We start from the raw sequence: 26,815 nt of genomic DNA, 5'->3' as shown, positions 1-26,815 counted from the left end.
ATGGCCGCCTCCACCGCCCAGTGCCGCCTGACAAAAGCGGAGGGCAGGGCGGTGGCGGTGGCGGGGCCGCGGGGGGGGGGGCCGGGACCGCTCGGCCGGGGGGGGGCCGCCCCCGTCACCCGCGCTGCTGCTGCCGCCGCCGCCGCCGCCGCCGCCGCCGCCGCCGGACGAACCCGATCCGGGGGCCGCGCCGGGTGAGGAGAAAAGCCCCGGGGCCCATTTCTTCAACCCCTCCCCCCCGCCCCAGCTCCGCCAGCCCGGGGGGGCAGGTCCGTCGGATCCTCCTCCTTGACTCCCTCTTCTCCCCCCCCCCCCACCATTTCGCCGATCGTGGGGGGGTCGTTTTGCGTCCCCACTTTTCCGAGGATGTAACCCTCCCTCCTCCCCCCACTGCACCGGGGCTCGGGACCAGATGGGTCGGGCGGCGGGGCTCCGCGGCCGTGTCGGGCCCTCTCTCTCTCTTTCCTTGTCCCCGCTCTCCCGACATTCCCAGATGCCCGGCGGCCGCAGGGCCGGAGCCCAAATAGCTAGATGATAGATAGGAAGCGCGTTTCCTGATTGTAGAGTTGGAGGTCCCCGGGCCCCGGGCCAATTTCCTCTTTTTCGCCCGACGATCGAGCCAAAGGGGCTGCAGAGGAGAGCGCCAGACCCCCCCCCCCCCCCCCCCGGGTCCTGGATTGCGTCAGGCCCCGGAAGGATCTGCCGCAAATCCGGGCTGGAAACGACCCGCGTTAGAACTCCGTTTGGAGTCGGGCTTTTCAGACTTTGCGGCTCCTTAAGTGGTTGTTACTTGACCCAAGGAGAACTGGCGATTTTCCTCTGTTGAAATGAGAGGAAAGCGAAGATAGGCTTGACCCCCGCCATCCCCTTTGATTGGGACCAAAAGCTTCAGCCCGATTAACGTGATTAAGATTGAGGATGGATGGTGGGGAGGCTGTGACATCTTGGCCCAACCCGGGGGCTCCCTTCCTACCTCTTTCTCTACCTTCAGATTGTAATGGTTTTCTCCTAATGTCACTTGGTTTCGTAGAAGCTAGTAACTCAGGACCCAGCTGTTTATAAATGGCTAGGGCTCCTGTCAAGGGGGAGAGAGGAGGGCCAGGAGGCTGTTTCCCCCGGAGGTCAGGAGTGAAAGGGGTGACTTTCGGGTCAAACCCCCAGGCTGAGTCCTAGATGCACCGTTTCCCCGTGGCAGGGGCCCCCGGGATTACTCATCCTGCCCATTCAGACGGTTTCTGACCCCTGGGATAGTTTTGAGTCCCGTCCCCCCCCCCCCCACTGATTTAGGGAGGACTCTAAAGTATTATTCCTTTTAGTTACATGGTTTGTCTCCCCCCTGCTGTTGAAAGCAATCCGGGGAAAGGAGAAGCAGGGGTTCTTGTTTGAAAGCTGAGGAAGGATTGGTGGGGGGGGGGGGTCTGGTGTTGACTGGACTGAAATAGACTGAAGAAAAGCAATCTGGAAATGGATTGGGCGTGGTTTGTCTTAGTGCTCCCATGGGGATGCATTCGTAAGGTAAGAGTAGAGGTGACCACAGTCCTGCCAGGCGGGATTTCATTCACTCAGTCTGTTTGTTTGTTTTTTCTTTTTGAAGGTTCAAAGAGTAGGGGCAGACTAAGCATTAACTCTGTGTTTCTGGTTAGTGAAACCCAGTGCACAGGGACTGTTTTCTTTCTGACTGGGTTTGGGACCGTTTTCCTCATGTGGGCTTTCAGACTTCAAACCGAATCAGACTAGGACCGACTGAACCTTGGGCTCCTCTCCCTGCTGCTTTTTCTCGGGCTCTGTTCAGTTTGGGACATCCCCAGGCTTCAGGGGTGTCCGGGGTGATAATCAACCAGTCAATCGGTGGTATCTGTAGAGTGCTCATTGCGGGCAGAGCACCGTACTAAGCGCACAGGAGAGGACAGTGCAGTAGAGTTTGGTAGACGTGGCCGGGGTTTCGGGGCAGCCCAGGCGGCCGGTTGAGCATCTCTTGGGTGAGGGCCAACGAGGAACGTTCTGAGCGTGTGGCCGGTGGGCGGGCCCGTGGTGGAGCTTGCCCGTTTAATATCCCTTCCTTCTGAGGCCACTGGGTTTGAGGATGTCCCCTTCTTTTCCGTCTCTCTTGCAGTCCTGGGCTCCGAGGAGGAGGAGGAGGAGGAAGAGGAAGAAGAGGAGGAGATGGTGGCTGTGGAACTGGGCTCCCCTCCTCTGTCCAAGAAGAGCCTCCCTCCCGGGCAGCTGGAACAAGCACCGAGTAGGTTGGACAGCAAGATGTCTCCAGAGCCTCCCCATGGGAGCAAACAGGAACTGCCAGACCTCAAGAGTGAGTGTCTTCCCCTGCCCCAAGGGCATCGGGAAGGGCCCTGGCCAGCTCTTTCCTACTGGGAGTGGGTTGGTGGGAGAGCTGATCTCGTTGGTCAGTTGCCATCTGTGGAGCCGATGGAGTAATGGGGAGTCGCTGGGGTGCCGTCAATCCGTGGTGTTTTTTGAGCCCGTACTGTTTGCAGAGCACTAGCCTAAGTGCTCGGGAGAGTACAATATAAAAGAGTCGGTAGACATGTTCCCGACTGGCAAAGGTGGGATGGGGTGGGGTTTGTAGGTCTCTGGGCCCTCCTCCTGCTTGCTAGTGCTGTCCTGTTGCTGTCTGGGTTCCAGCTTTGGGACTGCTCGTTAGGCCTCGGGCTGGCTCTGCTGCCAGAGGAAGAGCCGTGAGAACTGGGCGGTAGCGGTGATGGGAGTTGATGATCAGCCTGGTCCTTGGCTACCGTAGAACGAGAGCACCTTTCTGGGCCTCATCCCAGCAGAAGCGAAGCGCTCTCCCTTCTTTCGCAGTTGCACTGATCTTGCCAGTGGCTGTGACTGAAACATACTGGTTAGGAGGAGCAATTGGAGAAGAAATGGTCCATTGTTACAATTCCCAATCTGGGCCTCCACTCTCTGGGCCTTCATCCCCTGGGGCTCTTTAGCTCACTAGCAAACGGGACGGGCAATTCTAGGACCCTATTGAGCACAAGGACACCCCGGAGAACCAGGAGCAGGGTTGAAGCTCTGTCTCCTCCCCACAACCTCACCGTGTATGTCTGTCTGTCTGTCTGTCTGTCTCTCCTGCCTTCCAGCCCAGAACCTGACAACGTGCGAGGTTTGCGGCGCCTGCTTCGAGACCCGTAAAGGCCTCTCCAGCCATGCCCGCTCCCACCTGCGGCAGCTGGGGGTGGCCGAGTCGGAGAGCAGCGGTGCCCCCATTGATCTGCTTTATGAGCTGATGAAGCAGAAGGGCAAGCCTGACAGCAGCCCCCTCCCCCCACCCCCTTGCTAAGAAGTCCAGCTCCCCCAAGGAAGCTGGGGCCGGTTCCCCCCGCTCGGCCCTGCTGACCCTCAACAAAGTGGGCGACAGGCCCCCCGATGCCCCCGTCAACAAGGCCATCAAGTCACCCCCGGGCTTCTCTTCCAAGGGCCTGCCGCACCCGCCAGGCTCTCCCCTCCTCAAGAAGGTGCCGTCTGCCCTGCCGGGATCGCCACCACCCAAGAACCCCGAAGACAAGAGCCCCAAGCTGCCTCTCAGCCCCCTGCCTGGCTCCCCCAAGGCACAGTGGCCCCAGCATGAAGAGGAAGGGCCCCTAAATCTCAGTGAGTTGGGAGTTATTTGCAGTGGGAGGGGGGCAGTGACGCTTAGGGGAGAGTGGAGTTGCTAACAAGTTGCGGGCTGTCCCTTGGGGAGGTCAAGCTTTAAGGAGTAGGGTTGACCGCTCTTTTCCCCTTGAGGGAGTTTTTGCCTCAGTTTCAGCTCAGGGGGGGCCTGGGTCCCCATCTTTTGGGGGCTGGGCTCAGATAGACGATTGTCGGGAGCCAAGAGTTCGGCTTGTGTTTCTCCGCTGCTTTCCTTCGCTGATCTTCTCTTGCTGGGGTCGGTCCCTTGGCGGCCCCAGGCCGTGGCTGCTCTAGTGGTCTATCTCTGTTGTGTCCCCCGGCTCGCCACCTACACTTGCCCACACTCCCGATCTTCCCCACCCCAGAGATGGGGATGCAGACATTGGTCCCGAGCTCACCTGTACTGATCGCCCCACGGGCTGGGTCCCCTCTCGTGGGGCCTGTCGAGTGCCCTCCGCTTTGGGTCCTGGCTCCGATCCCTGCCGAACAGTCGTGCCCGCTCCAGAGCTTGGTGGCCAGGAGCCCCTCAGGGTGAAGGTGGCCAACGCCTCCCTTCTCTGCGGCGAGATCCCTCGTCCGGCCCAGTTTCCTGGCAGCAGCCGTGTTGGGCTGGCAGGAGTCCTGCCGGACCTGGTTGATATCTCACGGAAGTGTTGGTCTCTTCCCCCCCCCGGCCCCCATCCCAGCCCGCCCCCCACTCCCTGCGCCCATCAGCACAGTGAGGCCACCGTGTTTGGTTTTGAGCCTCTGGACTGTAGTCTTGGGCTGTGGAACCGGCGTGCCCTCCTGTGTGGTCTTCTCTCCTCCACCCCGGGCCTTGGTGTACTGCTGAGAGAAGCAGAGGAGCAGGAAGGCGGGGACCCAGTGGCCCACCCGGAGTTCCTTGGAGATTTTCCAGCCGGCTGAGCCTTGGGTGACTCCCTTGGCAGTGACCATTGCCGATCCCCTAGAGCAGTGCTCTTGGGGGGGAGGAGAGGAGCATTCCATCTCGCAGGCCTCTTGAGCCGCCGTCTCCCCCCTCCCCCCAGAGGGGTGGCTAGCGCAGCAGGGTAGAAGAGGTGGGGGCGAGGAGAAGGACACGTGAATGCCACGCAGCCCGTCCCACTTGGGGCCCCAGAACAGACGTTGGACTTCCCAGGCGTTCTGCTTTGTTGCCGTCGGGCCAGAGAGGCTCGGGAGAACTCGGAACTTGAAGTGGGAATCGGAGCCACTCCGGTTCTAACCTCGTCAGCAGCTCTGCTTAGGCCAGACAGCCTCTCCTGCCAACGGCACACCCCAGGCTGAGCCCTGTGGCTTTCAGTTTCTGCCGAACTGCGGGCTGCCCCCACCCCCACCCCCCGGGGCTGCGCTCCTGCTCTGGCTTTGGTCGGGGTGGGGGGCAAACCCCCCCGCCCCCTCCCTCCAGTGTCCAGAGCCCCCCGGCCTGTGTGTGGGTCCCGGCCAGAGGGTCAGGTTGGCCCAGGCGTCACAAGTGTGGGGGTGAGGGACCGGGTTGAATCAGAGCTCCCTGTCAGACCATCCGCCGCTGCTCAGACGGAAGTCCTACCGTTGCCTCATTGTCAAACCTCTTGATGCTGAGAGTCGGATCCCCTTCCGGGGTGGGAGGGGGTCACGCTCCGGCCAGAAAAGGCCCGTTGGTTTAAAACTCCAGCCGCCGCCGTCACCTGCCACGGCTGGCTGGGGGACCAAGCCAACCTCTAAGGTCTTGAGCTGGAGCTGCCTCCCCGTCCCGGGGGCCACCGACCCACCCGGCCCGACTGTTGCCGCGGGGCAGCGGCGGCGCCTGGCTGGGGGTGGGGACGTCTTCCCCTCTTCTCCTGGGAGCAGAGCCGGTGGCTCCCAGGGAGCGGTGGCCCTGAGGGAGCCAGTGTGGTGACCCCGTCCCCCCTCCCCCTGTGTTTTGTCTCCGCAGCTTTAGATAGTGACTCGGGCAGAGAGCTTGACTGCCAGTTGTGTGGGGCCTGGTTTGAGACCAGAAAGGGCCTGTCCAGTCACGCCAGAGCCCACCTGCGTCACCTGGGGGTGAGCGACCCGGACGCCAAGGGATCCCCCATTGACGTGCTCCACGAGCTCATCAAGAGCGACGGCTTCCAGACCCGCCTACCGGCCGAGCGGGAGGCGCTGGGGGAGCCGGGGCGGCCTGGCCCTTCCGCCTTGAGGCCCCCCACCACGGCCCTCTCACCGCTCTCCCCTCCGCCTGCCAAGAAGCCCAAGCCGAGGGCGTCGGGCGAGGCCGGCCTGCCGGGGAAGCAGGCTCTCTCTGCCAGCATGTTCTGGGCCTCAGACATGGAGCTGTCTCCTCTCAACCTCTGTAGGTTCTTTCTTCCAATGCCTCTTCTCACCCTTGCGTTCCCCGGTTCCCCTGAGGTCCAGTTGATCTTTACCACGTGCCTTTTGGGGAACGGGAATAGGAAGGGTGTCCGTGTAATTGGTCTTTCCTCCCCTCCCTGCTCCCCTCACCCACCCACCCACCCTCCTTCCCTTTCCTCCATTTCCCTCCTCCTTCTCCTTTTCTTCCTTCCCCTTTCTTTTCTTCCTTCCCCTTCCTTTCTTCCCTTCCCCCTCCTTTTCTTCCTTCCCCTTCCTTTTCTTCCTTCCCCTTCCTTTCCTTCCTTCCCCCCTTCCTTTCCCCTTCCCCTTCCTTCCCCCTCCTCTCTTCCTTCCCCCTCCTCTCTTCCTTCCCCCTCCTCTCTTCCTTCCCCTTCCTCTTCCTTTCCCTTCCTCTCTTCCTTCCCCTTCCTTTCCTTTCCTTCCTCCTCCTTCCCCTTCCTCTCTTTCTTTCCCCTCCTTCCTTTCCCTTCCCTTCCTTCTCTTTCCTTCCAACCTCCCCTTCCTCCCTTCCCCTTCTTTCTCTTCCTTTTCCTTCCTTGCCCTTCCTTCCCCTTCCTTCTTTCAATCAATCAATCAATCAATCAATCATATTTATTGAGCGCTTACTATGTGCAGAGCACTGTACTAAGCGCTTGGGAAGTACAAATTGGCAACATATAGAGACAGTCCCTACCCAACATTGGGCTCACAGTCTTTCCTTCCCCTTCCTTCTTTCCTTCCCCTTCCTTCTTTCCTTCCCCTTCCTTCTTTCCTTCCCCTTCCTTCTTTCCTCCCCCTTCCTTCTTTCCTCCCCCTTCCTTCTTTCCTCCCCCTTCCTTCTTTCCTCCCCCTTCCTTCTTTCCTCCCCCTTCCTTCTTTCCTCCCCCTTCCTTCTTTCCTCCCCCTTCCTTCTTTCCTTCCTTTTCCTTCCTCCCTCCCTCCCCCCCCCCCCCCCAGAGAACCTCAGGTTGTGATCGGTGACCAGATGCATCAGTTGTACTGGCCCAGCTTTCCTGAGCAGTGACCATCCAGGGCTCCAAGAGCCTGAACACAGGGGAAGGGGGGATCTGATGTGCTTTGCGGACTTACCAGGGAAAAGAGCCCCAGGCCCACCCCTGCTAGGGGAGACTGTCCTCTTTGGGCTGGAAGCTGATTCCCCTCTCCTTACTGGGGAAGGGGCTCATCTCCCCCTACCCGGACTCTCATCCTGGCCTGCTGTGGCCAAATCTTCGCTGGCCTGAGGCCTCCTCTCCGGTTACCAAAAGCCCTTGTAATAAATACTGTGGTGAGAGTTAGGGGGAGGACAGTGGGTTCTCAGCCAGGACTGCCACCGCCTGCCCTCTGACCCCTACCTGTTGCCCAGGGATCTCCTGCATCTCACTTCCTCCATCCCGTTGCGGTTTTAGGAAATTATTCTCCTCCTCACCCTGGGGCGCTCAGTAGGTACCACTGATTGCTTGATTGATTGACTGGTTGATTGGAGGCCTGGGAAATCTGAACAGTCAGGTGATGGATTAGAACTTGGGAGGACTGGAGGCTATCCAGGGAACTGGAAGCAGAGATTCTCAAGGTGTAGGGATCCCTCCTGTGACCCAGCCCTCCCTCCTCACTTCCCTTCCTCCCTTACTGCCCCCTCGGTGGGCAGCGCCACCTGCTTCAGCCTCCTTGCGATGTAGAGCTCCTGTGACCCCCCTGCCCTCCCACCCCCAGCAGGCCTCCAACGGCCCCTTCGACTTCTCAGAAATTCCTCCGGGTCTCCGCCCCAGTCCTTGCTCACAGTCGGAGCTTGGCCGCTCAGTTTGGTCTTGCCCACGCTCTCCGCCCGCCCTGCCCCCGACCGGCTGGGCATATCAGGTGGCTCGGCGGCCCTTCCCCCGGGCTCTCCGTCTGTAACCTCCCCCTCTTCCTCTCTCCTCCCTCTGCAGCCTCGGGCCCAGAGCCGGTGAGGGACATCCGCTGTGAGTTCTGCGGGGAGTTCTTTGAGAACCGCAAGGGCCTGTCGAGCCACGCACGCTCGCACCTGCGGCAGATGGGGGTGACAGAGTGGTACGTCAACGGCTCCCCCATCGACACCCTGCGGGAGATCCTGAAGCGCCGGGCCCAGCCGCGGGGCGGGACTGCCCCCAACCCATCCATGATGGGCCCCAAAGCCATGGCCAAGGCCGTGGGAGGGGGCCCTGGCCCCCTAGAGGCTCGCAGCCCCTCGGAGTTGCATGTCCCCGCCCTCCCCAAGAAGCTACAGCCGCCTGGTAGCCCCTTGGGCCACTCGCCGGCCACCTCCCCGCCCCCCACGGCCCGGAAGATGTTCCCGGGGCTGCCGCCATCCTCTCTCCAGAAGAAGTTGAAGCCCGACCAGATGCGGGTGGAGATCAAGCGGGAGATGCTGGCGGGGAGCCTGCACGGCGAGCCCCACCCATCTGACCGGCCCTGGTCCCCCCGCGAGGAGATGTCCCCCCTGAACCTATGTAAGTGGCTCGGGGGAGCAGGGGAATGACAGGGAAGGTGCCGGAGCCCCAGGCAGAGTCAAATGTGGGGCTGGGAGGCTTAGGCGGGAGGGCTCTAACTCACTTTCCCTTGCCAAACCAAATTGGCAAAGAGGCCCGAGGCCCTGGGGAGAGGGGCTTCTCTAGGGAGAGCCAGCCAGGCCCTATGTGTACACTCACCCGCGCGACCCCGACCGGCCGTGGCCCGGGAGGCTCCAGGAGGCCCCAAGTCGTCAGGAGCAGCGGCTGACCCTGAGCCTCGCTATTTGGGTGCCGGAGCGTCCCGTTTCCTTCCCCCTGCAAATAGAGGGGATGAGGGATGGTCCCAGTGGAGGAGAAACGCTCAGACCGAAGCGGTGGGGATCAATTTTGCCCCAGCTCAGCTCGCCCACTCGATCCCCCGGGCCAGAACCCGGTGTCCAAGCTTTCCGGGGAGCCACAGGCTCGCTCGTTTTGCCTTCCAGCTCAGAGAGCCCCATTATCAAAGGAGGAGTGGGCAAGGCTCAGAGAGTCGGTCGTTAGCAAAACTGGGCCCAGAACCCCAGCCCTCGGTCCCCCCCGCCCGACCCCTCCCGGACGCGGGCAAGGCCAGCCGAGCCTGACGCCGTCCCCCTTGGTTCTCTTGCAGCCTCCCGGGCAGAGCCGGTGCGGGATATCCGCTGCGAGTTCTGCGGGGAGTTCTTTGAGAACCGCAAGGGCCTGTCGAGCCACGCGCGTTCCCACCTGCGGCAGATGGGGGTGACTGAGTGGTCGGTCAACGGCTCCCCCATAGACACCCTGCGGGAGATCCTGAAGAAGAAGGCGGCTAAGCCCTGCCTCATCAAGAAGGAGCCCAACACAGGCGAGCTGCCTCCGTCCTTGGGGGAGGATGGGCCCAAATCCCCGGGGAAGGTGCTGCAAGCCCTACCCCTGGCCCCAATTGGGGGCCGACCGGGCAAGCCTGGGCCCGGCTCAACCAACATTCCCCGCGAGCTGGCCCTTTCGCCCCTCTCCACCAAGCCCTCTGCCAGCTTCCTTACCCCTCTGGCAGCCAAGCGGCCCCTGCAGGAGGACCGGCTTCTCCCTGGGGAGATGAAGCCCAAGGCATACATCCAGACGGAGCTGCCCTTCAAGACCAAGACCGTGCACGAGAAGAGTTCCCACACCTGTAAGTGAGGTCGAGGGGAGGGCAGCACAGACCGAACAGCTCGGTCACTTGAGTGTCTCTCCGGTCTCTGACCCTCACTGTCGACCCCTCCTCGGTCTCGAGGAGGGAAACTTGGCCGGGCCACGCGGCCCCGGGGGTGGCGGGGGGGGAGTGGACGGACGATTTGCTCCGTGAGCCGTTGACGGATCCAGCAGCAGCCAGGATCCCACTCGGTCCTGCCCCCGCCTCTGGCCGTTACTACCTCCCCAGGATGGAGGTGGCTCCCAGCCCAACAGCTTGTCAGTAGCTGGCATCTCCAGGTTTGAGCCAGCTCCCCCGTGTTCCGGGGGACAGGTCGCACAGGGTCGCACAGGGTCGCAGGGGTCCGGGAGGGAGAGTGAGAGGTATCCCAGCATGCCCCTGGCGGGCCATGGGTGGGGAGTGCGGGCAAACTCGCTCAAGAGGAGGAAGGGCCTCAACTGGGGCCTTGCAGGATGGCAGAGCCGCAGAGAGCACGGGTGGGGAACTGGCTTCTGTTCCCGCCCATCGCGCCTCCAGTGTAGAGTAGGATCTGAGCCTCACCTCCACCAAGGCTCCTGGTCTAGGCCTCTCCCCCGCCTCACCACCCCGGGTGCTCTGATTTAACCGTGAGCTCCCGCAGAGCTTTTCAAGCGGGCCTTGAGTTGGTATGGTGAGAAGGTGGGGAGAGCGAGGCTTGGGTGGGGCCAGGGGTCCCCACGCCCCAGGTCCCTGACCCCCGCCCCCTCTGTGCTTGCAGCCAGCGAGGCTTGCTGCGAGCTGTGTGGCCTCTACTTCGAGAACCGCAAGGCGCTTGCCAGTCACGCCCGGGCCCACCTGCGGCAGTTCGGGGTGACGGAGTGGTGTGTCAATGGCTCCCCCATCGAGACCCTGAGCGAGTGGATCAAGCACCGGCCCCAGAAGGCTGGGGCCTATCGCAGCTACATCCAGGGGGGGCGGCCTTTCACCAAGAAGTTCCGTAACTCGGCCCACGGGCGTGACGGGGACAAACGGGGACCCCTAACGCTTTCCCCCGGGGGTCTGACCCTGGTGAGCAAGAGTCTGGGGGGCGAGCTAGGGTCCGGGGAGGCCAGTCGGGCCGGGGACGGCAGCGAGCGGCCCCTGGCATCCTCGCCTCTGGCCCTGGTGAAGGTGGAGGAGCACCAGCGGCAGAATATCAATAGTGAGTGCTGAGAGTGGGGACGAGTTAAAGGGTGAAGGCTTCATGGGGAAGTGGGTGGGGCATCGCTCTGCAGTGAAGGTCTGGGGAGGTGGGGAGCTGTTGTCTCTCATAGGGCTAGAGACCCCTGAAGCGAGGGACTGGGAAGACTGAGGGGGCGGTGACAAGCAGAGGCCTCGAGGCCTCAGAGGCTAATAGATGGGGCCAGCCTTTCCTCCTCTCCTCCCCACCCCGCTCTCTCTTTTCTCTCTTACCCCCACCACCCACCCTCCCGGTTCTGGAAATGCACTTTATTCTTAAGCGGTCTTAGCTTATTGTTGCAGCTGCACCTTGGAGTTAAGCAGCAGTCCCTGGTGCTTCAGAGAGCTCTGGCAGAAGATGCTTTCTTAAGCAAGGGTGTCTCCCTTTCCCCGTCCCCCGTTCTCCTCGAATGGGATCTTTGGGTAGCAAAGAACGCCTCCTGTGTTTCTAACTCTTTTGCTAGGTCCTAGCTCGGCCTCCTTGCTGGCGGCTCAGTTGCCCGATCCATTTCGAGTCTGTAAACTGAGCTGGACCCCGTGCAATTGCTGCATCCATCCCACAGACTGACCCGTTGCTGAGGTTTGGGATCATGGCCCGAGTGGCCTCTTCTCACGCCCCTTCCCTCTTCCCGGTAGAGTTTGAGCGCAGGCAAGCCCGGCTGTTGGACGCCCCCACCTCCCGGGGAGAGGAGGCCAGTGACTTCCAGCAGAAGCTAGAAGAGGTGCGCCAGCCTCCGCCCAGAGTGAGGCCCGTCCCCTCTCTGGTTCCCAAGCCCCCCCAGACGTCGTTGGTGAAGTTCGTGGGCAATATCTACACCCTGAAGTGCAGGTATGCTTCCTGGAGGTTAAATGGGTTGGGCCGGGAGGGGTGAGGCTTGGGGGGGGCTGAAGAGAGAAAGGTTGGCCGAGGGACGGGGGAAGGGTGGAGGCTGGAGCCGGAGACTTCCTGGGGCAGCCACCTCCCTCTGATCGGTGGATTGGTCAGTGGTGTTTATCGGGCGCTTACTGATCTCCCTGTCCCCAGTGCAGGTTAATGGGGGGCCAGCTCGGTCCAGTCTGGACGTTTGGTTGTTTTTTTTTTTTCCCCTCCAAATCTGTAAATTCGGGGAGTTTGAGCCCAGGTGATTGATCCCAGATGCCAGAAATAATTTAGGGAAGTAGACCCAGAGTAGTGCAGCATCCGTTCATGCAAGAAAAATCACATCCCGGAACCATCAGTAGCGTGTGCCCCCGCCCCCTGCCCCAAAAGGAAATTCTGAAGAAAGCATCCCAGGGGAAGCGAGCCACCTCATCCAGAAATCACCAGCTTCCAGCGTTAAGGGTCTCCAAGACCCGGCAACCGTTAGTTAGGAGGCAAATTCTGACGGTTTGAGAAGCGACCCTTGGAAAGAACAGAAAATGGTCTTGCGTCGTCTAGCTTGACCACCAGCGGTTTCGGGTCGAAGGTGTATATGGGCAAAAAAGAACTCAATCTGACACCCGAACAACGACCGCTTCCCCGAGAACACTTGTTTCATTTTGATCAGTCGATTATTTTGTAGGCGGCCGAACCTGAGAACCGCTGGTCTGGACAGATCTGTTCACTTAGCCGTACTGCCTTGTTCCCGGGACTGTTAGCTAAGCTGCAGTTGCTCCGCCTTGATTTCACATTCAGAAAGGACCTGAAATCAGGGGACCCGGTGGCCCATCCAGCGTAAACTGCTGAGCCCGTTGGGCGGTTTCTTGTACGGGGTCGTACTGGGTAGCTCGTCGGTGTTGGAGCTTTGTGAGGACGGGCAGAGGCCGCGAATGGGCCCGTTGGCTTCATGCCGTTCTTTTTTGATGTTTGGGACAGTTCGAGCTGATAGGACGCGCGCCTCTGCTCGGCCCTCGGCCCGCTTCTTCCTCCTAACAGCTGAGTCGGTGGGGGGCGGTGCGTGTGTTCTTCCTTTCTCCGGCCAGGTTCTGTGACGTGGAGTTTCAGGGCCCGCTGTCGATCCAAGAGGAGTGGGTCAGACACCTCCAGCGACACATCCTGGAAATGAATTTCTCCAAAGCGGACCCCCGACCAGATGAGCCCGAGGCCCCTGAGGCACAGACGGTGACCGAGGCTCAGTAACGGGCGGGCAAGGCGTTGAGAAGCATTCCAGAGCCCCACCCTTGTTCCCTCTTCCTCCTTCCCCACCCCCCACTCCCACCAATTTCTCGTCTTTCCTTCTCCCCCCGCTCCATCCTCCTCTCCCATTCTGTTTCCAAAGGAGCAAGCCACAACTTTGACACTTGGGCCCTGGCTAGGCCCCCAGAACCCCAAACTTGAACACTACAGATGAATTGCCTCCCCAACTGAGGGGATGCGGGTTGTCCCCAACCGTCACCTCGTCCCTCCTCTTCCTGCCATGGAGCCCGCTCTGCAAATGCAATGCAAGTGAACGTTTTTCCCCGTCAAGCTGGGACAAGCTCCCACACATGAGGACCGGGGGCTTGCCTGACCTGGGAGAAAGGGAGGCCCGCTCCTCCCCGTGGCCAAACTGCTAAAGGAGCTGCAAGGGGGCATGGAAGACGGTTACTCCACAGGAGCCCCGCAAAGGCTGTGGAACGTGGGAGTTTCCCCAGTGGTGACCCATGGGGATTGTTTAAAGGACCCGGGCGCTCCTGTCTATTCACTGACTCAGACTGGTGGGTTGGTTGGTTGACATCTGGCTCCTGTTTTGACCACACATTGTGGTTGCATGATGATCCTCCCTGCCCCGCTTCCTCCCCTTTCTCCCGTCCCCCACCCCACCCCCAGATCCTCCCAACCTCCCCATTCTTCCTCACTCCTGGCAACATCTTGTATAATGCCAGACCCGGCCCTCTCCTTCCTCTCCTCCAATCAAGAAACTCTTCACCACTCTCCCATGGTGCTTGCTCGCTCAACGGGGCCCATTGCTGGATCAGCCAGTGCCCCAGGAGAGCTGGCCTTCAGAGTTCACAAGCCAGGGAGGCCCACCGATCCCCACCTTACCACGGAAATCCAAGTGGGCTTCCAGAGGCTCGGGTACCTCAGAGGGACTTCCCTGATCAGGGAAGATCTCAGAGCTGACAGCTTTCTCCTGCCAAGTCATATATATCCCCAAAGAGCAGGGGAAGGGGGGACTTTGGAGTCCGGGGGCCGGGATGGTGGGGGAGCGGACGACTTTTTTTTTTTTTTCTTCCTCCCTTTACCCCCACCCAACCTCACCCTGATTCACTTTGCTTTTTATGTATAGCTTCCTAGACCTTCCAGTTTTTTAAACTCTAGATTTGTGTAGAAATTAAGATGCATTGATTTTTATTTTGGAGTCCTGGGCCAAGTAAAGCCGGAGGCATTTGACCTTTTAACTTTTTCAGTGATCAGTGGCCAGATTCTGGTTTATTAATATACCTAGAATTATGTAAATTAGATTAAAGTTCTCTTCTGAAAGCACCGCGGGGTAATCGGTGGTGTGTGTGTTTTTTTTGCTGCTGTTGTTGTTTTTTGTTTTTTCCCCATGGGGACCGGGTAAACTGGCAAGACTCCTGCTGGGGTCAGGGACACTCGTTGGGGTTATCAAAATGGGATTAGGTCTCGTGGCCTCTTCAAATATGAAGGACGACTATGTGTGCTGTGGGGATGGATGATAGGTATAGACAGTTGTCCTTTATATATATTTTTCAGAACTGCCAGAGGGAGCAAAGTAGGAACACTTGGCTTCCTTGTAAAGGGCCAGAGTTAGCAGTGTTTGGGGGTTCAGAGGGAGATGACAGGGAACACCCACCTACATCCCAAGATGCTTCTCTGATTTCCACCCCACAGACTAAGAAGCTGGAAGCTGGTTGGGAGAGGGGGAACGACTGCTTGCTTAGAAGCCTGGCTGGGACCTGAAAGGGAGCAGCCAAACTTTAAACGCACTGTATTGTGGAGACAGGGAAAATTGATCCCCCAGCCGGGAGGCAATTTGGATAAGGGTGGGAATAAAAGCTGGGAGTTGGACTCCCTTGGCTAAAAATGGGGACTGGTAGTCTATACGTGGCCTTTTGACCCTCTGGTGGGTGGAACCTGTCTCATTCCCCTGGCCGGGTCGGGATCTTTGTCTCTGTCTCACACAAGCACACACACAAGCACACACGTCCCCCAACCTCTTCCCCACTATCTCCAGCTCCCCGTTTTCTGGCTGCCACAGTAGATTGTGGCTAAAACAGCCCCAGGGGCCGCTCCCAACCAATAATAATAATAATGATGGTATTTAAGTGCTTGCTATGTGCCAAGCACTGTTCTAAGCACTGGGATAGATACAAGGTTATCAGGTTGTCCCACGTGGGGCTGTCTTAATCCCCATTTTACAGATGAGGGAACTGAAGCACAGAAAAGTTGTGACTTGCCCAAAGTCACACAGCTGACAAGTGGCAGAGGTGGGATTAGAACCCACGTCCTCTGACTTCCAAGCCCGGGCTCTTGCCACTAAGCCACGCTGAACGGGATTTCCTGGAAAAAGAGCAGGTAGTGGAGACAAGGGGGCGTTGATGCCAACTTTTGAGGGAAAAAGCTGGACAGGGTACGGTGAGGAAGTAGCAAGCCCCACCGTGCTTCCAAGAGCTAACACAGGCATGCGACCAACTCACCTGCAAAGTTCCACGTGGCTGGCCGAAACGTTTGGCTGCAGCAGGGGAGCTGGAGGAGAAAAGGTGATCATGCCCACCCCCCACTTTTTGCTGGAGCCCATCTCCTGGCTGCTGTACCAGGCCGAAGGGACTGATACTAAGCGCTTAGTACAGTGCTCTGCACACAGTAAGCGCTCAATAAATACGATTGATTGATTGATTTTTGTTTTCTACAGTATATAGGGCTCCAGGGCAGCTCTGCACATAACCCACACAGCCAGCAACTGTGGAGAGGCGGGACTGTGACTTTGGCAGCTCCCTTCAGCTCAGAGCAAGTGGGGAAAGGTGCTTCCCTAGGACTTTATTATTAATAATAATAATAATAATAATAATAGCATTTGTTAAGTGCTATATGCCAGGCACTGTACTAAGAGCTGGGGTATAGGCAAGATAATTGGGTCAGTCACAGTCCCTGTCCCACATAGGGCTCATAGTCTTCAGCCCCATTTTACAAATGAGGGAAGTGAGCCACAGAGAAGTGAAGTGACTTGCCCAAGGTCACACAGCAGACAAGTGGTGAAGCCAGCATTAGAACCCAGGTCCTCTCTCAGGCCCATATTCTTTCCACTAGGCCGTGCTGCTGTTGCCACCATCTCTGTTGTGGGCCAATGAGATCGTGTGTGTGATGTCTGTCTCCGACGCTGTGCCTCTGTTTCTCTTTATGGCATCTGGCTACCTTCTTCCCCATTGCCTCGGACGACTTCTGCTCCCATGCAAGTCCCACTGTAATGCGGCTGTAGAAAATAAAGTTCTGTTCAAGTTAATTTCCTTCTCCAAGCACTTAGAACAGTGCTCTGCACACAGTGAGTGCTCAATAAATACGATTGAGTCTGTTGTATTCAATAACCTATTAGGTTGCCAATTACAAAGAATTTAAAGCACAGCCAGTACAAATGTATAAGCACATATGAGGAGCAGCGTGGCCTAAGGGAAAGAGCACGGGCTTGGAAGTCAGAGGGCTTTGGTGAGTCACTTAATTTTTCTGGGCCTCATTTTCCTCATCTGTAAAATGGGAATTCAGTACTTCATTCATTCATTCGATCATATTTATTGAGCGCTTACTGTGTGCAGAGCACTGTACTAAGCACTTGGGAAGTACAAGTTGGCAACATATAGAGACGGTCCCTACCCAACAACGGGCTCACAGTCTAGAAGGGGGAGACAGACAACAAAACAAAACATGTGGACAGGTGTCAAGTCATCAGAATAAATACAAATAAAGCTAGATGCACATCATTAACAAAATAAATAGTAAATATGGTTCCTCCTGCTTAGACTGTGAATCCCATTTGGGACAGGGAGTGTATCTGACGTGATTACCTTGTACTTACCCCAGCGCTGAGAACAGTGCTTGACACATAAGTGCTTAACAAATACCATAATAATAATGTGGCCACAGCACAGGAATGAATTCGACATGCCTGAACTAACAAACCAGAAAGACCCAATTTTAGGAATTTTTATCCCCACTTGGAAAAGTAGTTTGTGGCAGCCCTGCTCAAAACTCTCAGGGCTTATGGAAGATGTGGGATAAGTGAGAATGGGAGTCCAGACTACCAAGATGATGGGAGTGAAACTGTGACTGTGGGATGTTACAGTCACAGTCAGATGTGAGAAGCCACGTGGCTCAGCGGAAAAAGCACGGGCTTTGGAGTCTGAGGTCATGGGTTCAAATCCCAGCTCCGCCAATTGTCAGCTATGTGCCTCAGGGCAAGTCACTTAACTTCTCTGTGCCTCGGTTACCTCATCTGTAAAATGGGGATTAAGACTGTGAGCCCCCCCGTGGGACAACCTGATCACCTTGTAACCTCCCCAGCGCTTAGAACAGTGCTTTGCACGTAGTAAGCGCTTAATAAATGCCATCATCATTATTACGTCTCAGCTGAAAGGTCATGGAAGCAATCAATGGCCCTGGGACCTATGTGAGGGAGGGAGGTGGAAAAGGGCCTGCAGCCCCTTCTTTCCCACCCTCCCACCATCCATCACAGAGAAGGAGCATCGCCTAGCAGAATGAACATTGGGCCTGGGAGTCAGAGGACCTGGGTTCTAATCCCCCTCTGCCACTTGCTTTCTCTGTGACCTTGGGCAACTCACTTCACTTCTCTGGGCTTCAGTTTCCTCAGCAGTAAAATGGGAATTAAATACCTGTTCCTCCTCATTAATAATGATGGTATTTGTTAAGCGCTTACTATGTTTAAAGCACTGTTCTAAGCGCTGGGGTGATACAAGGTGATCAGGTTGTCCCACGGGGGGCTCACAGTCTTAATCCCCATTTTACAGATGAGGGAACTGAGGCACAGAGAAGTGAAATGACTTGCCCAAAGTCACACAGCTGACAAGTGGCGGAGTCGGGATTTGAACCCATGACCTCTGACTGCAAAGCCCGTGCTCTTTCCACTGAGCCACGCTGCAGTGAGCCCCATGTGGGACAGGAACTGTGCCCGACCTGATCAACCTGTGTCTACCCTAGCGCTTTGAACCATAGTAAGCACTTAACAAATACCACAAAAAGAAAAAAAAAACAAACCTCCCAGCCACCCCCCCTGCAAGAGTGGAGGATGGATGAGGGAGGAAAGTACCTGGGTCAAGGTCAGACTACGGGGGGGGTGTTTCTATACTCTTGAGGACACAAACACATATGGGTACAGGGATGCTGATGCCCACCCCTGCAGCTCCTAGCCCGACCCTTGCAGGGTGGGGAAAGTAATGGTATCTACTGAGTGGCTACTATATGCAGAGTACTCTATTAAGTGCTTGGGAGATTAGTAGAAAACACTGTCTTTGGTCTTAAGGAGCCTACAGTCCAATCAATCAATCAATCAATCAATCGTATTTATTGAGCGCTTACTATGTGCAGAGCACTGTACTAAGTGCTTGGGAAGTACAAATTGGCATCACATAGAGACAGTCCCTACCCAACAGTGGGCTCACAGTCTAAAAGGGGGAGACAGAGAACAGAACCAAACATACCAACAAAATAAAATAAGTAGGATAGAAATGTACAAGTAAAATAAATAAATAAATAAATAAATAGAGTAATAAATATGTACAACCATATATACATATATACAGGTGCTGTGGGGAAGGGAAGGAGGTAAGACGGGGGGATGGAGAGGGGGACGAGGGGGAGAGGAAAGAAGGGGCTCAGTCTGGGAAGGCCTCCTGGAGGAGGTGAGCTCTCAGCAGGGCCTTGAAGGGAGGAAGAGAGCTAGCTTGGCGGATGGGCAGAGGGAGGGCATTCCAGGCCCGGGGGATGACGTGGGCCGGGGGTCGATGTCGGGACAGGCGAGAGCGAGGTACAGTGAGGAGATTAGTGGTGGAGGAGCGGAGGGTGCGGGCTGGGCAGTAGAAGGAGAGAAGGGAGGTGAGGTAGGAGGGGGCGAGGTGATGGACAGCCTTGAAGCCCAGGGTGAGGAGTTTCTGCCTGATGCGCAGATTGATCGGTAGCCATTGGAGGTTTTTGAGGAGGGGAGTAATATGTCCAGAGCGTTTCTGGACAAAGATAATCCGGGCAGCAGCATGAAGTATGGATTGAAGTGGAGAGAGACACGAGGATGGGAGATCAGAGAGAAGGCTAGTGCAGTAGTCCAGACGGGATAGGATGAGAGCTTGAATTAGCAGGGTAGCAGTTTGGATGGAGAGGAAAGGGCGGATCTTGGCAATGTTGCGGAGCTGAGACCGGCAGGTTTTGGTGACGGCTTGGATGTGGGGGGTGAATGAGAGAGCGGAGTCGAGGATGACACCAAGGTTGCGGGCTTGTGAGACGGGAAGGATGGTAGTGCCGTCAACAGAGATGGGAAAGTCAGGGAGAGGACAAGGTTTGGGAGGGAAGACAAGGAGTTCAGTCTTCGACATGTTGAGCTTTAGGTGGCGGGCGGACATCCAGATGGAGATGTCCTGAAGGCAGGAGGAGATGCGAGCCTGGAGGGAGGGGGAGAGAGCAGGGGCAGAGATGTAGATCTGGGTGTCATCAGCGTAGAGATGATAGTTGAAGCCGTGGGAGCGAATGAGGTCACCAAGGGAGTGAGTGTACATTGAGAACAGAAGGGGACCAAGCACTGAACCTTGGGGAACCCCCACAGTAAGAGGATGGGAGGGGGAGGAGGAGCCTGCAAAAGAGACTGAGAAAGAACGACCGGAGAGATAAGAGGAGAACCAGGAGAGGACGGAGTCTGTGAAGCCAAGGTCAGATAACGTGTTGAGGAGAAGGGGGTGGTCCACAGTGTCAAAGGCAGCTGAGAGGTCGAGGAGGATTAGGACAGAGTATGAGCCGTTGGATTTGGCAAGCAGAAGGTCATTGGTGACCTTTGAGAGCGCAGTTTCCGTGGAATGAAGGGGACGGAAGCCAGACTGGAGGGGGTCGAGGAGAGAGTTGTTGTTGAGGAATTCTAGGCAGCGCGTGTAGACAACTCGTTCAAGGAGTTTGGAAAGGAATGGTAGGAGGGATATGGGACGATAACTAGAAGGTGAGGTGGGGTCAAGAGAGGGTTTTTTTAGGATGGGAGAGACATGGGCATGTTTGAAGGCAGAGGGGAAGGAACCAGTGGAGAGTGAGCGGTTGAAGATGGAAGTTAAGGAGGGGAGAAGGGATGGAGCGAGAGATTTCATAAGATGAGAGGGAATGGGGTCAGAAGCACAGGTGGCCGGAGTAGCACTTGAGAGGAGGGAGGAGAGTTCCTCTGAGGATACCGCTGGGAAGGATGGGAGAGTAGCAGAGAGTGTTGAGAGCCGGGGGGTTGGAGAAAGGGGGGAGGAGACTTTGGGGAGGTCGGACCTGATGGATTTAATTTTGTTAATGAAGTAGGAGGCCAGATCGTTGGGGGTGAGGGAAGGAGGAGGGGGAGGAACCGGGGGCCTGAGAAGGGAGTTGAATGTACGGAAGAGCTGGCGGGGGTGATGGGCATGGGTGTCAATAAGGGAGGAGAAATAGTTTTGTCTGGCAGAAGAGAGGGCTGAGTTAAGGCAGGAAAGGATAAACTTGAAGTGAACGAGGTTGGCATGGTGTTTAGACTTTCGCCAGCAGCGTTCGGCAGCTCGAGTATAAGAGCGAAGGAGGCGGACAGTGGCAGTGATCCAGGGCTGTGGGTTAGTGGTGCGAGAGCGGCGAAGGGAAAGGGGAGCGAGCGAGTCTAGCTGAGTAGAAAGGGTAGAGTTGAGAGCAGTAATCTGATCATCAAGACTGGGTAGAGAGGAGAGGGCGGCGAGGTGGGGTGTGAGGCGCTCCGAAAGATGGGTGGGGTCCAGAGAGCGGAGATCTCTGTGAGGGAGTAATACGGATTTACAGGGGAAAGGAGTGTGAGTGAGGAGGCAGGTGAGAAGATTATGATCAGAGAGAGGGATCACAGAGTTGGTGAGGGTGGACACAGTGCAGCGGTAGGAGATGATGAGGTCGAGGGTATGACCAAGTTGGTGAGTGGGCGAGGTGGGGTGGAGGAAGAGGTTGGCAGCGTCAAGGAGAGATAGAAGGCGGGCGGCAGAGGAGTCGTTAGGGATATCCATGTGGATATTGAAGTCTCTGAGGATCAGAGTGGGCATGGAGAAGGAGAGAAGGAATGTGAGGAAGGGGTCAAAGTCGTTAAAGAAGTTGGAAGTGGGGCCCGGAGGGCGGTAGATGACGGCTACGAGAATCTGGAGGGGGTGGTAGAGGCGAATAATGTGGGCTTCAAAGGAAGGGAAGGAAAGGGAAGGGGGAAGGAGGGATAGTGCGAAAGCGACATTGGGGGGCGAGAAGGAAACCGACACCTCCTCCTTTTCCGGTGAGTCTGGGGGGAGTGGGAGAAGAAGAGGCCTGCACTGCAGAGAGCAGCAGAAGAGACCGTGTCGTCCGCCGACAGCCATGTTTCAGTTAGGGCGAGGAGGAGTAGAGAACTGGAAAGGAAAAGGTCCAGGATGAAAGGGATCTTACTTAAAACGGAGCGGGGGTTCCAGAGGCCACACTTGGCATCAGCTGTTGAGGGTGGGGAGGGAGGGGGAAGGGTGCGAGGGGTGGGGAGGGTTTGGATTGGGATGAGTTGGCGGGGGCCTGGGCGGGGAGAGTGGGAAGGGGGGTGGCGATGGGAAAGGAGAACTGGGATGGGGTGGGGGCGGGGAGAAGGGGAGGAGGGGGGAGCAAGTGGTCACAAAATAATATACAGATGGATGCAAGAGGCTGGATAGACGGATAAGTGAAGAAGTGTTTAAGCAGAGATGGAGATATATATATATATATAATTACTGTGGGTAGCTGTGAGTGCAAGAATGCTGATGTGATAGTTGGGAGGATATGATGAAGAAAAATCAATCAGGGAAGGCCTCTTGAAGGAGGTGGGATTTCAGAAGGGCTTTGGAGGCGGGGAAAGCTATAGTCCGGTGGATTTGAAGGTGGAGGGAATGCCAGGAAGAAGGAAGGATGTGACGCCTTGCTCGCAGGAGAATCAAGAAAAGGTGAGCAAGGGAAGGACGAAGAACATGAGCTGAGGTGTAGGAGAAGAAAACAGCAGCTAGGGGAAGCAGGAGAGAGCTGAGGGAGAGCCTTAGAGCCAATGGTCTGGAATTTCTGCTGGATGCCGAGAGGAATGAGGAGCCATTGGAGGCTCTTGAAAAGTCGTTGTCCATCTCAATCAATGGTATGTTTTGAACACTTCATGGGTGCAGAGCACTGTACTAAGCACTTGGAGCCTCAGCCCAGGTGCATTCAAGGCTTTCCTCAAATCCCACCTCCCTCCAACAAGTCTTCTCTGCCTAATTACTAGAGTACCAATTCTTATCAACCCTTGCCCTATGTATTTATTTCCATCTTCATCAGTTGTGTGTATATTTGCATATCTAATATTTATATCTATTTCCCAAGTTTTAAAATGTGAGCACCTTGTGGGCAGGGAATATGTCTTGTGCTTCTGTTGAGTCTCCCAAGTGCTTAGTAGAGTGCACTATAACTCAGTAAATGCTCAATAAATACTATTACTACTAACGATGCAGAATGATGTCAGAGTGGCAGGACACTGGGATCGTTGTAACAGTTTGAACCATGGTGGCCCTGCCTGGAGCAGCAAGGAGCCCAAGGGCTGGCCCTGATCTTAATCAATCAATGGCATTTACTGAGCGTTTACTATGTGCAGGGCACTGTACTAAGTGCTTGGGGGGGGGGGGGCATAATTCAACAGATTTGGTAGACACGTTCCCTGCCCACAATGGGCTCACAGTCCAGAATGAATGAAACATAAGTGCCCATTCTAGACTGTGAGCCCGCTGTTGGGCAGGGACCGTCTCTATATGTTGCCAACTTGTACTTCCCAAGCGCTTGGTACAGTGCTCTGCACACAGTAAGCGCTCAATAAATATGATTGAATGAATGAATGGCCACCACAGCTTTTGGAGCTGGACTCCACCATCCTGTCTCTGCCCCTTGCCTGCTGTGTGACCTTAGGCAAGTCACTGAACTTGTCTGTTCCTTCTCCTGTAAAATGGGGGTGAAATAACCTGTTCTCTCTTTGACTGTGAGTACCATATGGGACAATGATTGTGTCTCATGTGATTATATTGCTTCTACCTTAGCGTTTAGCAGAATACTTGGCACATAGTAATCACTTAATAAATGCCATTATTACTTACCATTATTATTATTATTTTCATTATTATTACCATGAGACTGTGAACATCCCTGTGAGCCGGGGACCTTCCCCATGCTTAATACAATTAAAAGCACATTTGGAAGTGCATGGTAAGTATAAGAAGAGCATGTCCTAGTGGAATGAGTACAGGCTTGGGAGTCAGAAGATCTGGGTTCCAATCCTAACCCTGCCACTTGCCTACTTAAAATCACATCTCCAAGAGGCCTTTCCCAACTAAGCCCTCATTTTCCCTACTTCCTCTTCCTTCTGTGTTGCCCTTGCACTTGGATTTGTACCCTTTATTCACCCCACCCACAGCATCGAGGTACATATGGATGTACATGGAGAAGTAGCATGGCCTAGTGGATAGCCCACGGGCCTAGGAGTCAGAAGGTCATGGGTACTAATCGTGGCTCCGCCACTTGTCTGCTGTCTGACCTTGGGCAAGTCACTTGATTTCTCTGGGCCTCAGTTACCTCATCTGTAAAATGGGGATTGAGACTGTGAGCCCCATGTGGGACGGGGACTGTGTCCAACTTAATACATTAATAATATGATGGTATTTCATTCATTCAATCGTATTTATTGAGCACTTACTGTGTGCAGAGCACTGTATTAAGCACTTGGGAAGTACAAGTTGGCAGCATATAGAGACGGTCCCTACCCAACAGCGGGCTCACAGTCTAGAAGGCTAAGTGCCAAGCACAGTTGTAAGCGCTGGGATAGATACAAGGTTACCAGGTTGCCTCACGTGGGGCTCAGAGTCTTAATCCCCATTTTACAGATGAGGTAACTGAGGCACAGAGAAGTTAAGTGACTTGCCCAAAGTCACACAGCAGACAAATTGATTTGCCTATATCCACTCAATGCTTAGTAGAGTGCCTGGCACATAGTAGGTGCTTAACAAATACCATAATTATTATTATTACTATCTGTAATTTATTTAGGTTAATATCTGCCTCCCATTCTAGACTGTAAGCTCCTTGTGGGCAGGGAATGTGTCTACCAACTTTATATTGTCCTCTCCCATAGCTCTGTACACAGTAAGCACTCAATAACTATCACTGATTGATTGATCGATCTTCAAAGCTTTACTGAAATCATATCTCCTTCAGGAAGCCTCTACACTGTAAACTCCTTGGAGGCAGGGAATGTTTCTACCAACTCTGTTTTATTGTACTCTCCCAAGTGCTTAGTCCAGTGCTCTGCACACAGTAAGTACTCAATAAATACCATTGGTTGTAGGACTTTGGGCAAGTTACTTAACTTCTCTGTGTCTCTGTTACAGTGGGGAGTCAATAACTGTTCTCCTTCCTCCTTAGACCTGGCGCCCCATGCGGAGCAGGAAGGGGGTCCGAACTGATTTTTGCCTGAATCTACCCTAGCGCTTAGGACAGTGCTTAACACATAGTAAGTGCTTAACAAATACCATTTAGAAAAAAAAAACGGTGCTATTGCTCCTCCTGCTTCTCCCCCGGGTCATCTCAGAGCCCTCCCGGCGGTGAGCAAACCTGCTAAGCTTTCTCTCTCTATCTCACTTTCCCTCTCCCTCCTCCTCCCCCTATCACCCTCCTTCTCTCTCTCCCTCCCCTTCCTCTCTGCCTCCCTCTCTCCTTCTTTTCTGTCCCTCCTTCTCTCTCCCTCCCTCTTTTCTCTCTCTCTTCCCCCCTCTCCCTTCCCCTCCCTCTCTGTCCCTTCCCCTTCCTCTCCTTCTCTCTCCCTCCCTCTCTCTCTCCTCTCTCCCTCCCTCTCCCTCCCTCCATCACCCTCCTTCTCTCTCCCTCCCCTTCCTCTCAGTCCCTTCCCCTTCCTCTCTCCTTCTTTTCTGTCCCTCCTCCTCTCTCCCTCCCTCTTTCCTCTCTCTCTTCCCCCCTCCCTTCCCCTCCCTCTCTGTCCCTTCCCTTCTGCCTCTCCTTCTCTCTCCCTCCTCCTCCTCCTCCATCCTATTTATTGAGCGCTTACTGTGTGCAGAGCACCGTACCAAGCGCTTGGGAAGTCCAAGTCGGCGACATCGAGAGACGGCCCCTACCCAACAGTGGGCTCACGGTCTAAAAGGGGGAGGCAGAGAACAGAACCAAACCTACTACCAAAATAAAATCAATAGAATAGATAGGTACAAGTAAAATAAATAGAGTAACAAATATGTACAAACATATATACAGGCGCTGAGGGGAAGGGAGGGAGGTAAGATGAGGGGGGGGGATGGAGAGGGGCACGAGGGGGAGAGGAAGGCCCTCCCTCTCTCTCCTTCTCCCTTCCCTCTATCACCCTCCTTCTCTCTCTCCCACCCTCTTTTCTCTCTCTCTTCCCCCCTTCCCCTCCCTCTCTGTCCCTTCCCCTCCTATTCTGCCCCTCCTTCTCTCTCTCCCTCCCCTTCCTCTCTCAGTCCCTTCCCCTTCCTCTCCATTTTTCTGCCCCTCCTTCTCTCTCCCTCCCCGTCGGAGCCGGCGTATCCCCGTCCACCCTCGCCCATCCTCGACGGTCCGGGAGATTGGCAGGTGCCCGGCCCAGTGATGGCGGCCCGACCGGCCGTCGGGAACGCGGAGCCCTAAAGGCTGAGGAAGACGGTGGGCCGCCCCGAGCTGGGGGAGGGAATGGTGGCGGAATTGGGGCTTGCCGTCCTTAAGCCGAGCAGCGGGAAGCGGTTTGGCGGCCTTTCTGCAGCCCAGTGGCTGCCGGCATCACCATGAGCAACCCAGGTAGAGGCCCGGAGGGGCGAAGGGTGGGAGTTGGGGCCTGGAAAATTGGGATCCCGAGCGCCGCTGCCGTTACCTCAAAATGGCGTGTTGTTGCCCCCCGCTTCTCAAGCTCTCCTACCCGCGGCCCACCGACCAGCCAGCCGACCGTCTCCTCGGCCGGAATCCGATCCTTTCCCTCTCCTCCCCGCCACCCTTTAGGCAAACGTGTGCAAAACACTGTACAAAGCGCTCGACAGCCCCCCCGCCCCCTCCCCTTCGTTAACCTCCCGTTCCACTCTCGAGCTGTCATTTTCCCCGTCCTTTCTGCGCGCCCCTCGACCCTTTCGAACCCGTTTCTTCTTGAATCCGGCCCGTATTTGCCCGAATCATTGCCGCAGAACGGATCCCGGAGAGGGATGGCGGCTCCGAGCAAACCTAGATTTGGGGCGGGGACTGGGGAGGCCCGGATTTAAGGGATTGTCTCCAATTTGTTGCTGAACTTCCCGAACGCTTAGTACAGTGCCCTGCACACAGTCAGCGCTCAATAAATACGAGGGCATGAATGAATGAAAGGCGGAAGGAGGGGACTAAATTGAGCATTTATTGGTGAAGGGTGGCTGTGCAGCTTGTTCAAATTCTCCAGACTTTCAGCCCTTTATGGGCCGGGAACGTGTCTACCAACTCTGTTGGATTGCACTCTCACTAGTGCTTAGTAGAATGCCCTGCACATAGTGAGTGCTCATTAAATACCATTGATTGATTGATTGAAACCTGTTGAGCATTGGTTGGGCCATTTGCTGAGTCTCCCGGTCGAACCAAGGAGTCTCGGATTAGTAACTGCTGCGACGGATACTGGTTTCTTTTGAGATGCCCAGATTTTCCCTTAGTTACTAGGAATCACACAGTTGGAGCAAGGGAATTTTTAGGGCTTGGAAATGAACTGGAATGTTGTTCCGTCTCAATCTCTTTGTAGGTGACAAGACAGATGTCCATCTTAGGGTCTGAATTTGGCCAGGGAAAACTATAAAACTGGAAAAAAAATCTCCAGTTCTATGCCCATTTGATAGTAATTGACCGTGCATTTACCTCATTGCTTAATAATCACTCGGTAAAAATTACCACTACTACCATCACCACCAC

The 26,815-nt window shown here is 55.9% G+C and overlaps 2 protein-coding genes and 1 long non-coding RNA gene across 3 annotated transcripts in view; 2 read left to right on the top strand and 1 right to left on the bottom strand.

Moving 5' to 3' along the window:
- Positions 1 to 14,205, top strand: WIZ (WIZ zinc finger). The gene is given in 11 exon segments (XM_038772675.1): positions 1 to 71; positions 73 to 194; positions 2,114 to 2,308; positions 3,102 to 3,291; positions 3,293 to 3,612; positions 5,546 to 5,944; positions 7,869 to 8,408; positions 9,055 to 9,573; positions 10,331 to 10,753; positions 11,407 to 11,599; positions 12,712 to 14,205. Coding segments are annotated over 11 exon segments (3,129 nt in total). The 3' UTR covers positions 12,869 to 14,205.
- LOC119950358 lies at positions 11,940 to 25,873 on the bottom strand. Its single transcript, XR_005457347.1, has 3 exons — positions 25,770 to 25,873; positions 15,370 to 15,418; positions 11,940 to 12,836 (listed from the first exon to the last, which is right to left on the bottom strand). It is a non-coding gene; the product is annotated as an uncharacterized LOC119950358 (long non-coding RNA).
- The window catches only part of AKAP8L (A-kinase anchoring protein 8 like), a 32,921-nt gene continuing 31,480 nt past the window's right edge, over positions 25,375 to 26,815 (top strand). Inside the window, exon 1 of the mRNA XM_038772676.1 lies at positions 25,375 to 25,696. Within this exon, the coding sequence (XP_038628604.1) occupies positions 25,684 to 25,696 (13 nt within the window). The 5' untranslated portion in view covers positions 25,375 to 25,683. The remainder of the gene's footprint in view (positions 25,697 to 26,815) is intronic.

Source organism: Tachyglossus aculeatus, chromosome X1 (assembly GCF_015852505.1).
Source record: "Tachyglossus aculeatus isolate mTacAcu1 chromosome X1, mTacAcu1.pri, whole genome shotgun sequence".
NCBI lineage: Eukaryota > Metazoa > Chordata > Mammalia > Monotremata > Tachyglossidae > Tachyglossus > Tachyglossus aculeatus.
The sequence above is the reverse complement of the archived record's forward strand: the minus strand, read 5'-3'. Positions and strand labels throughout refer to the sequence as shown.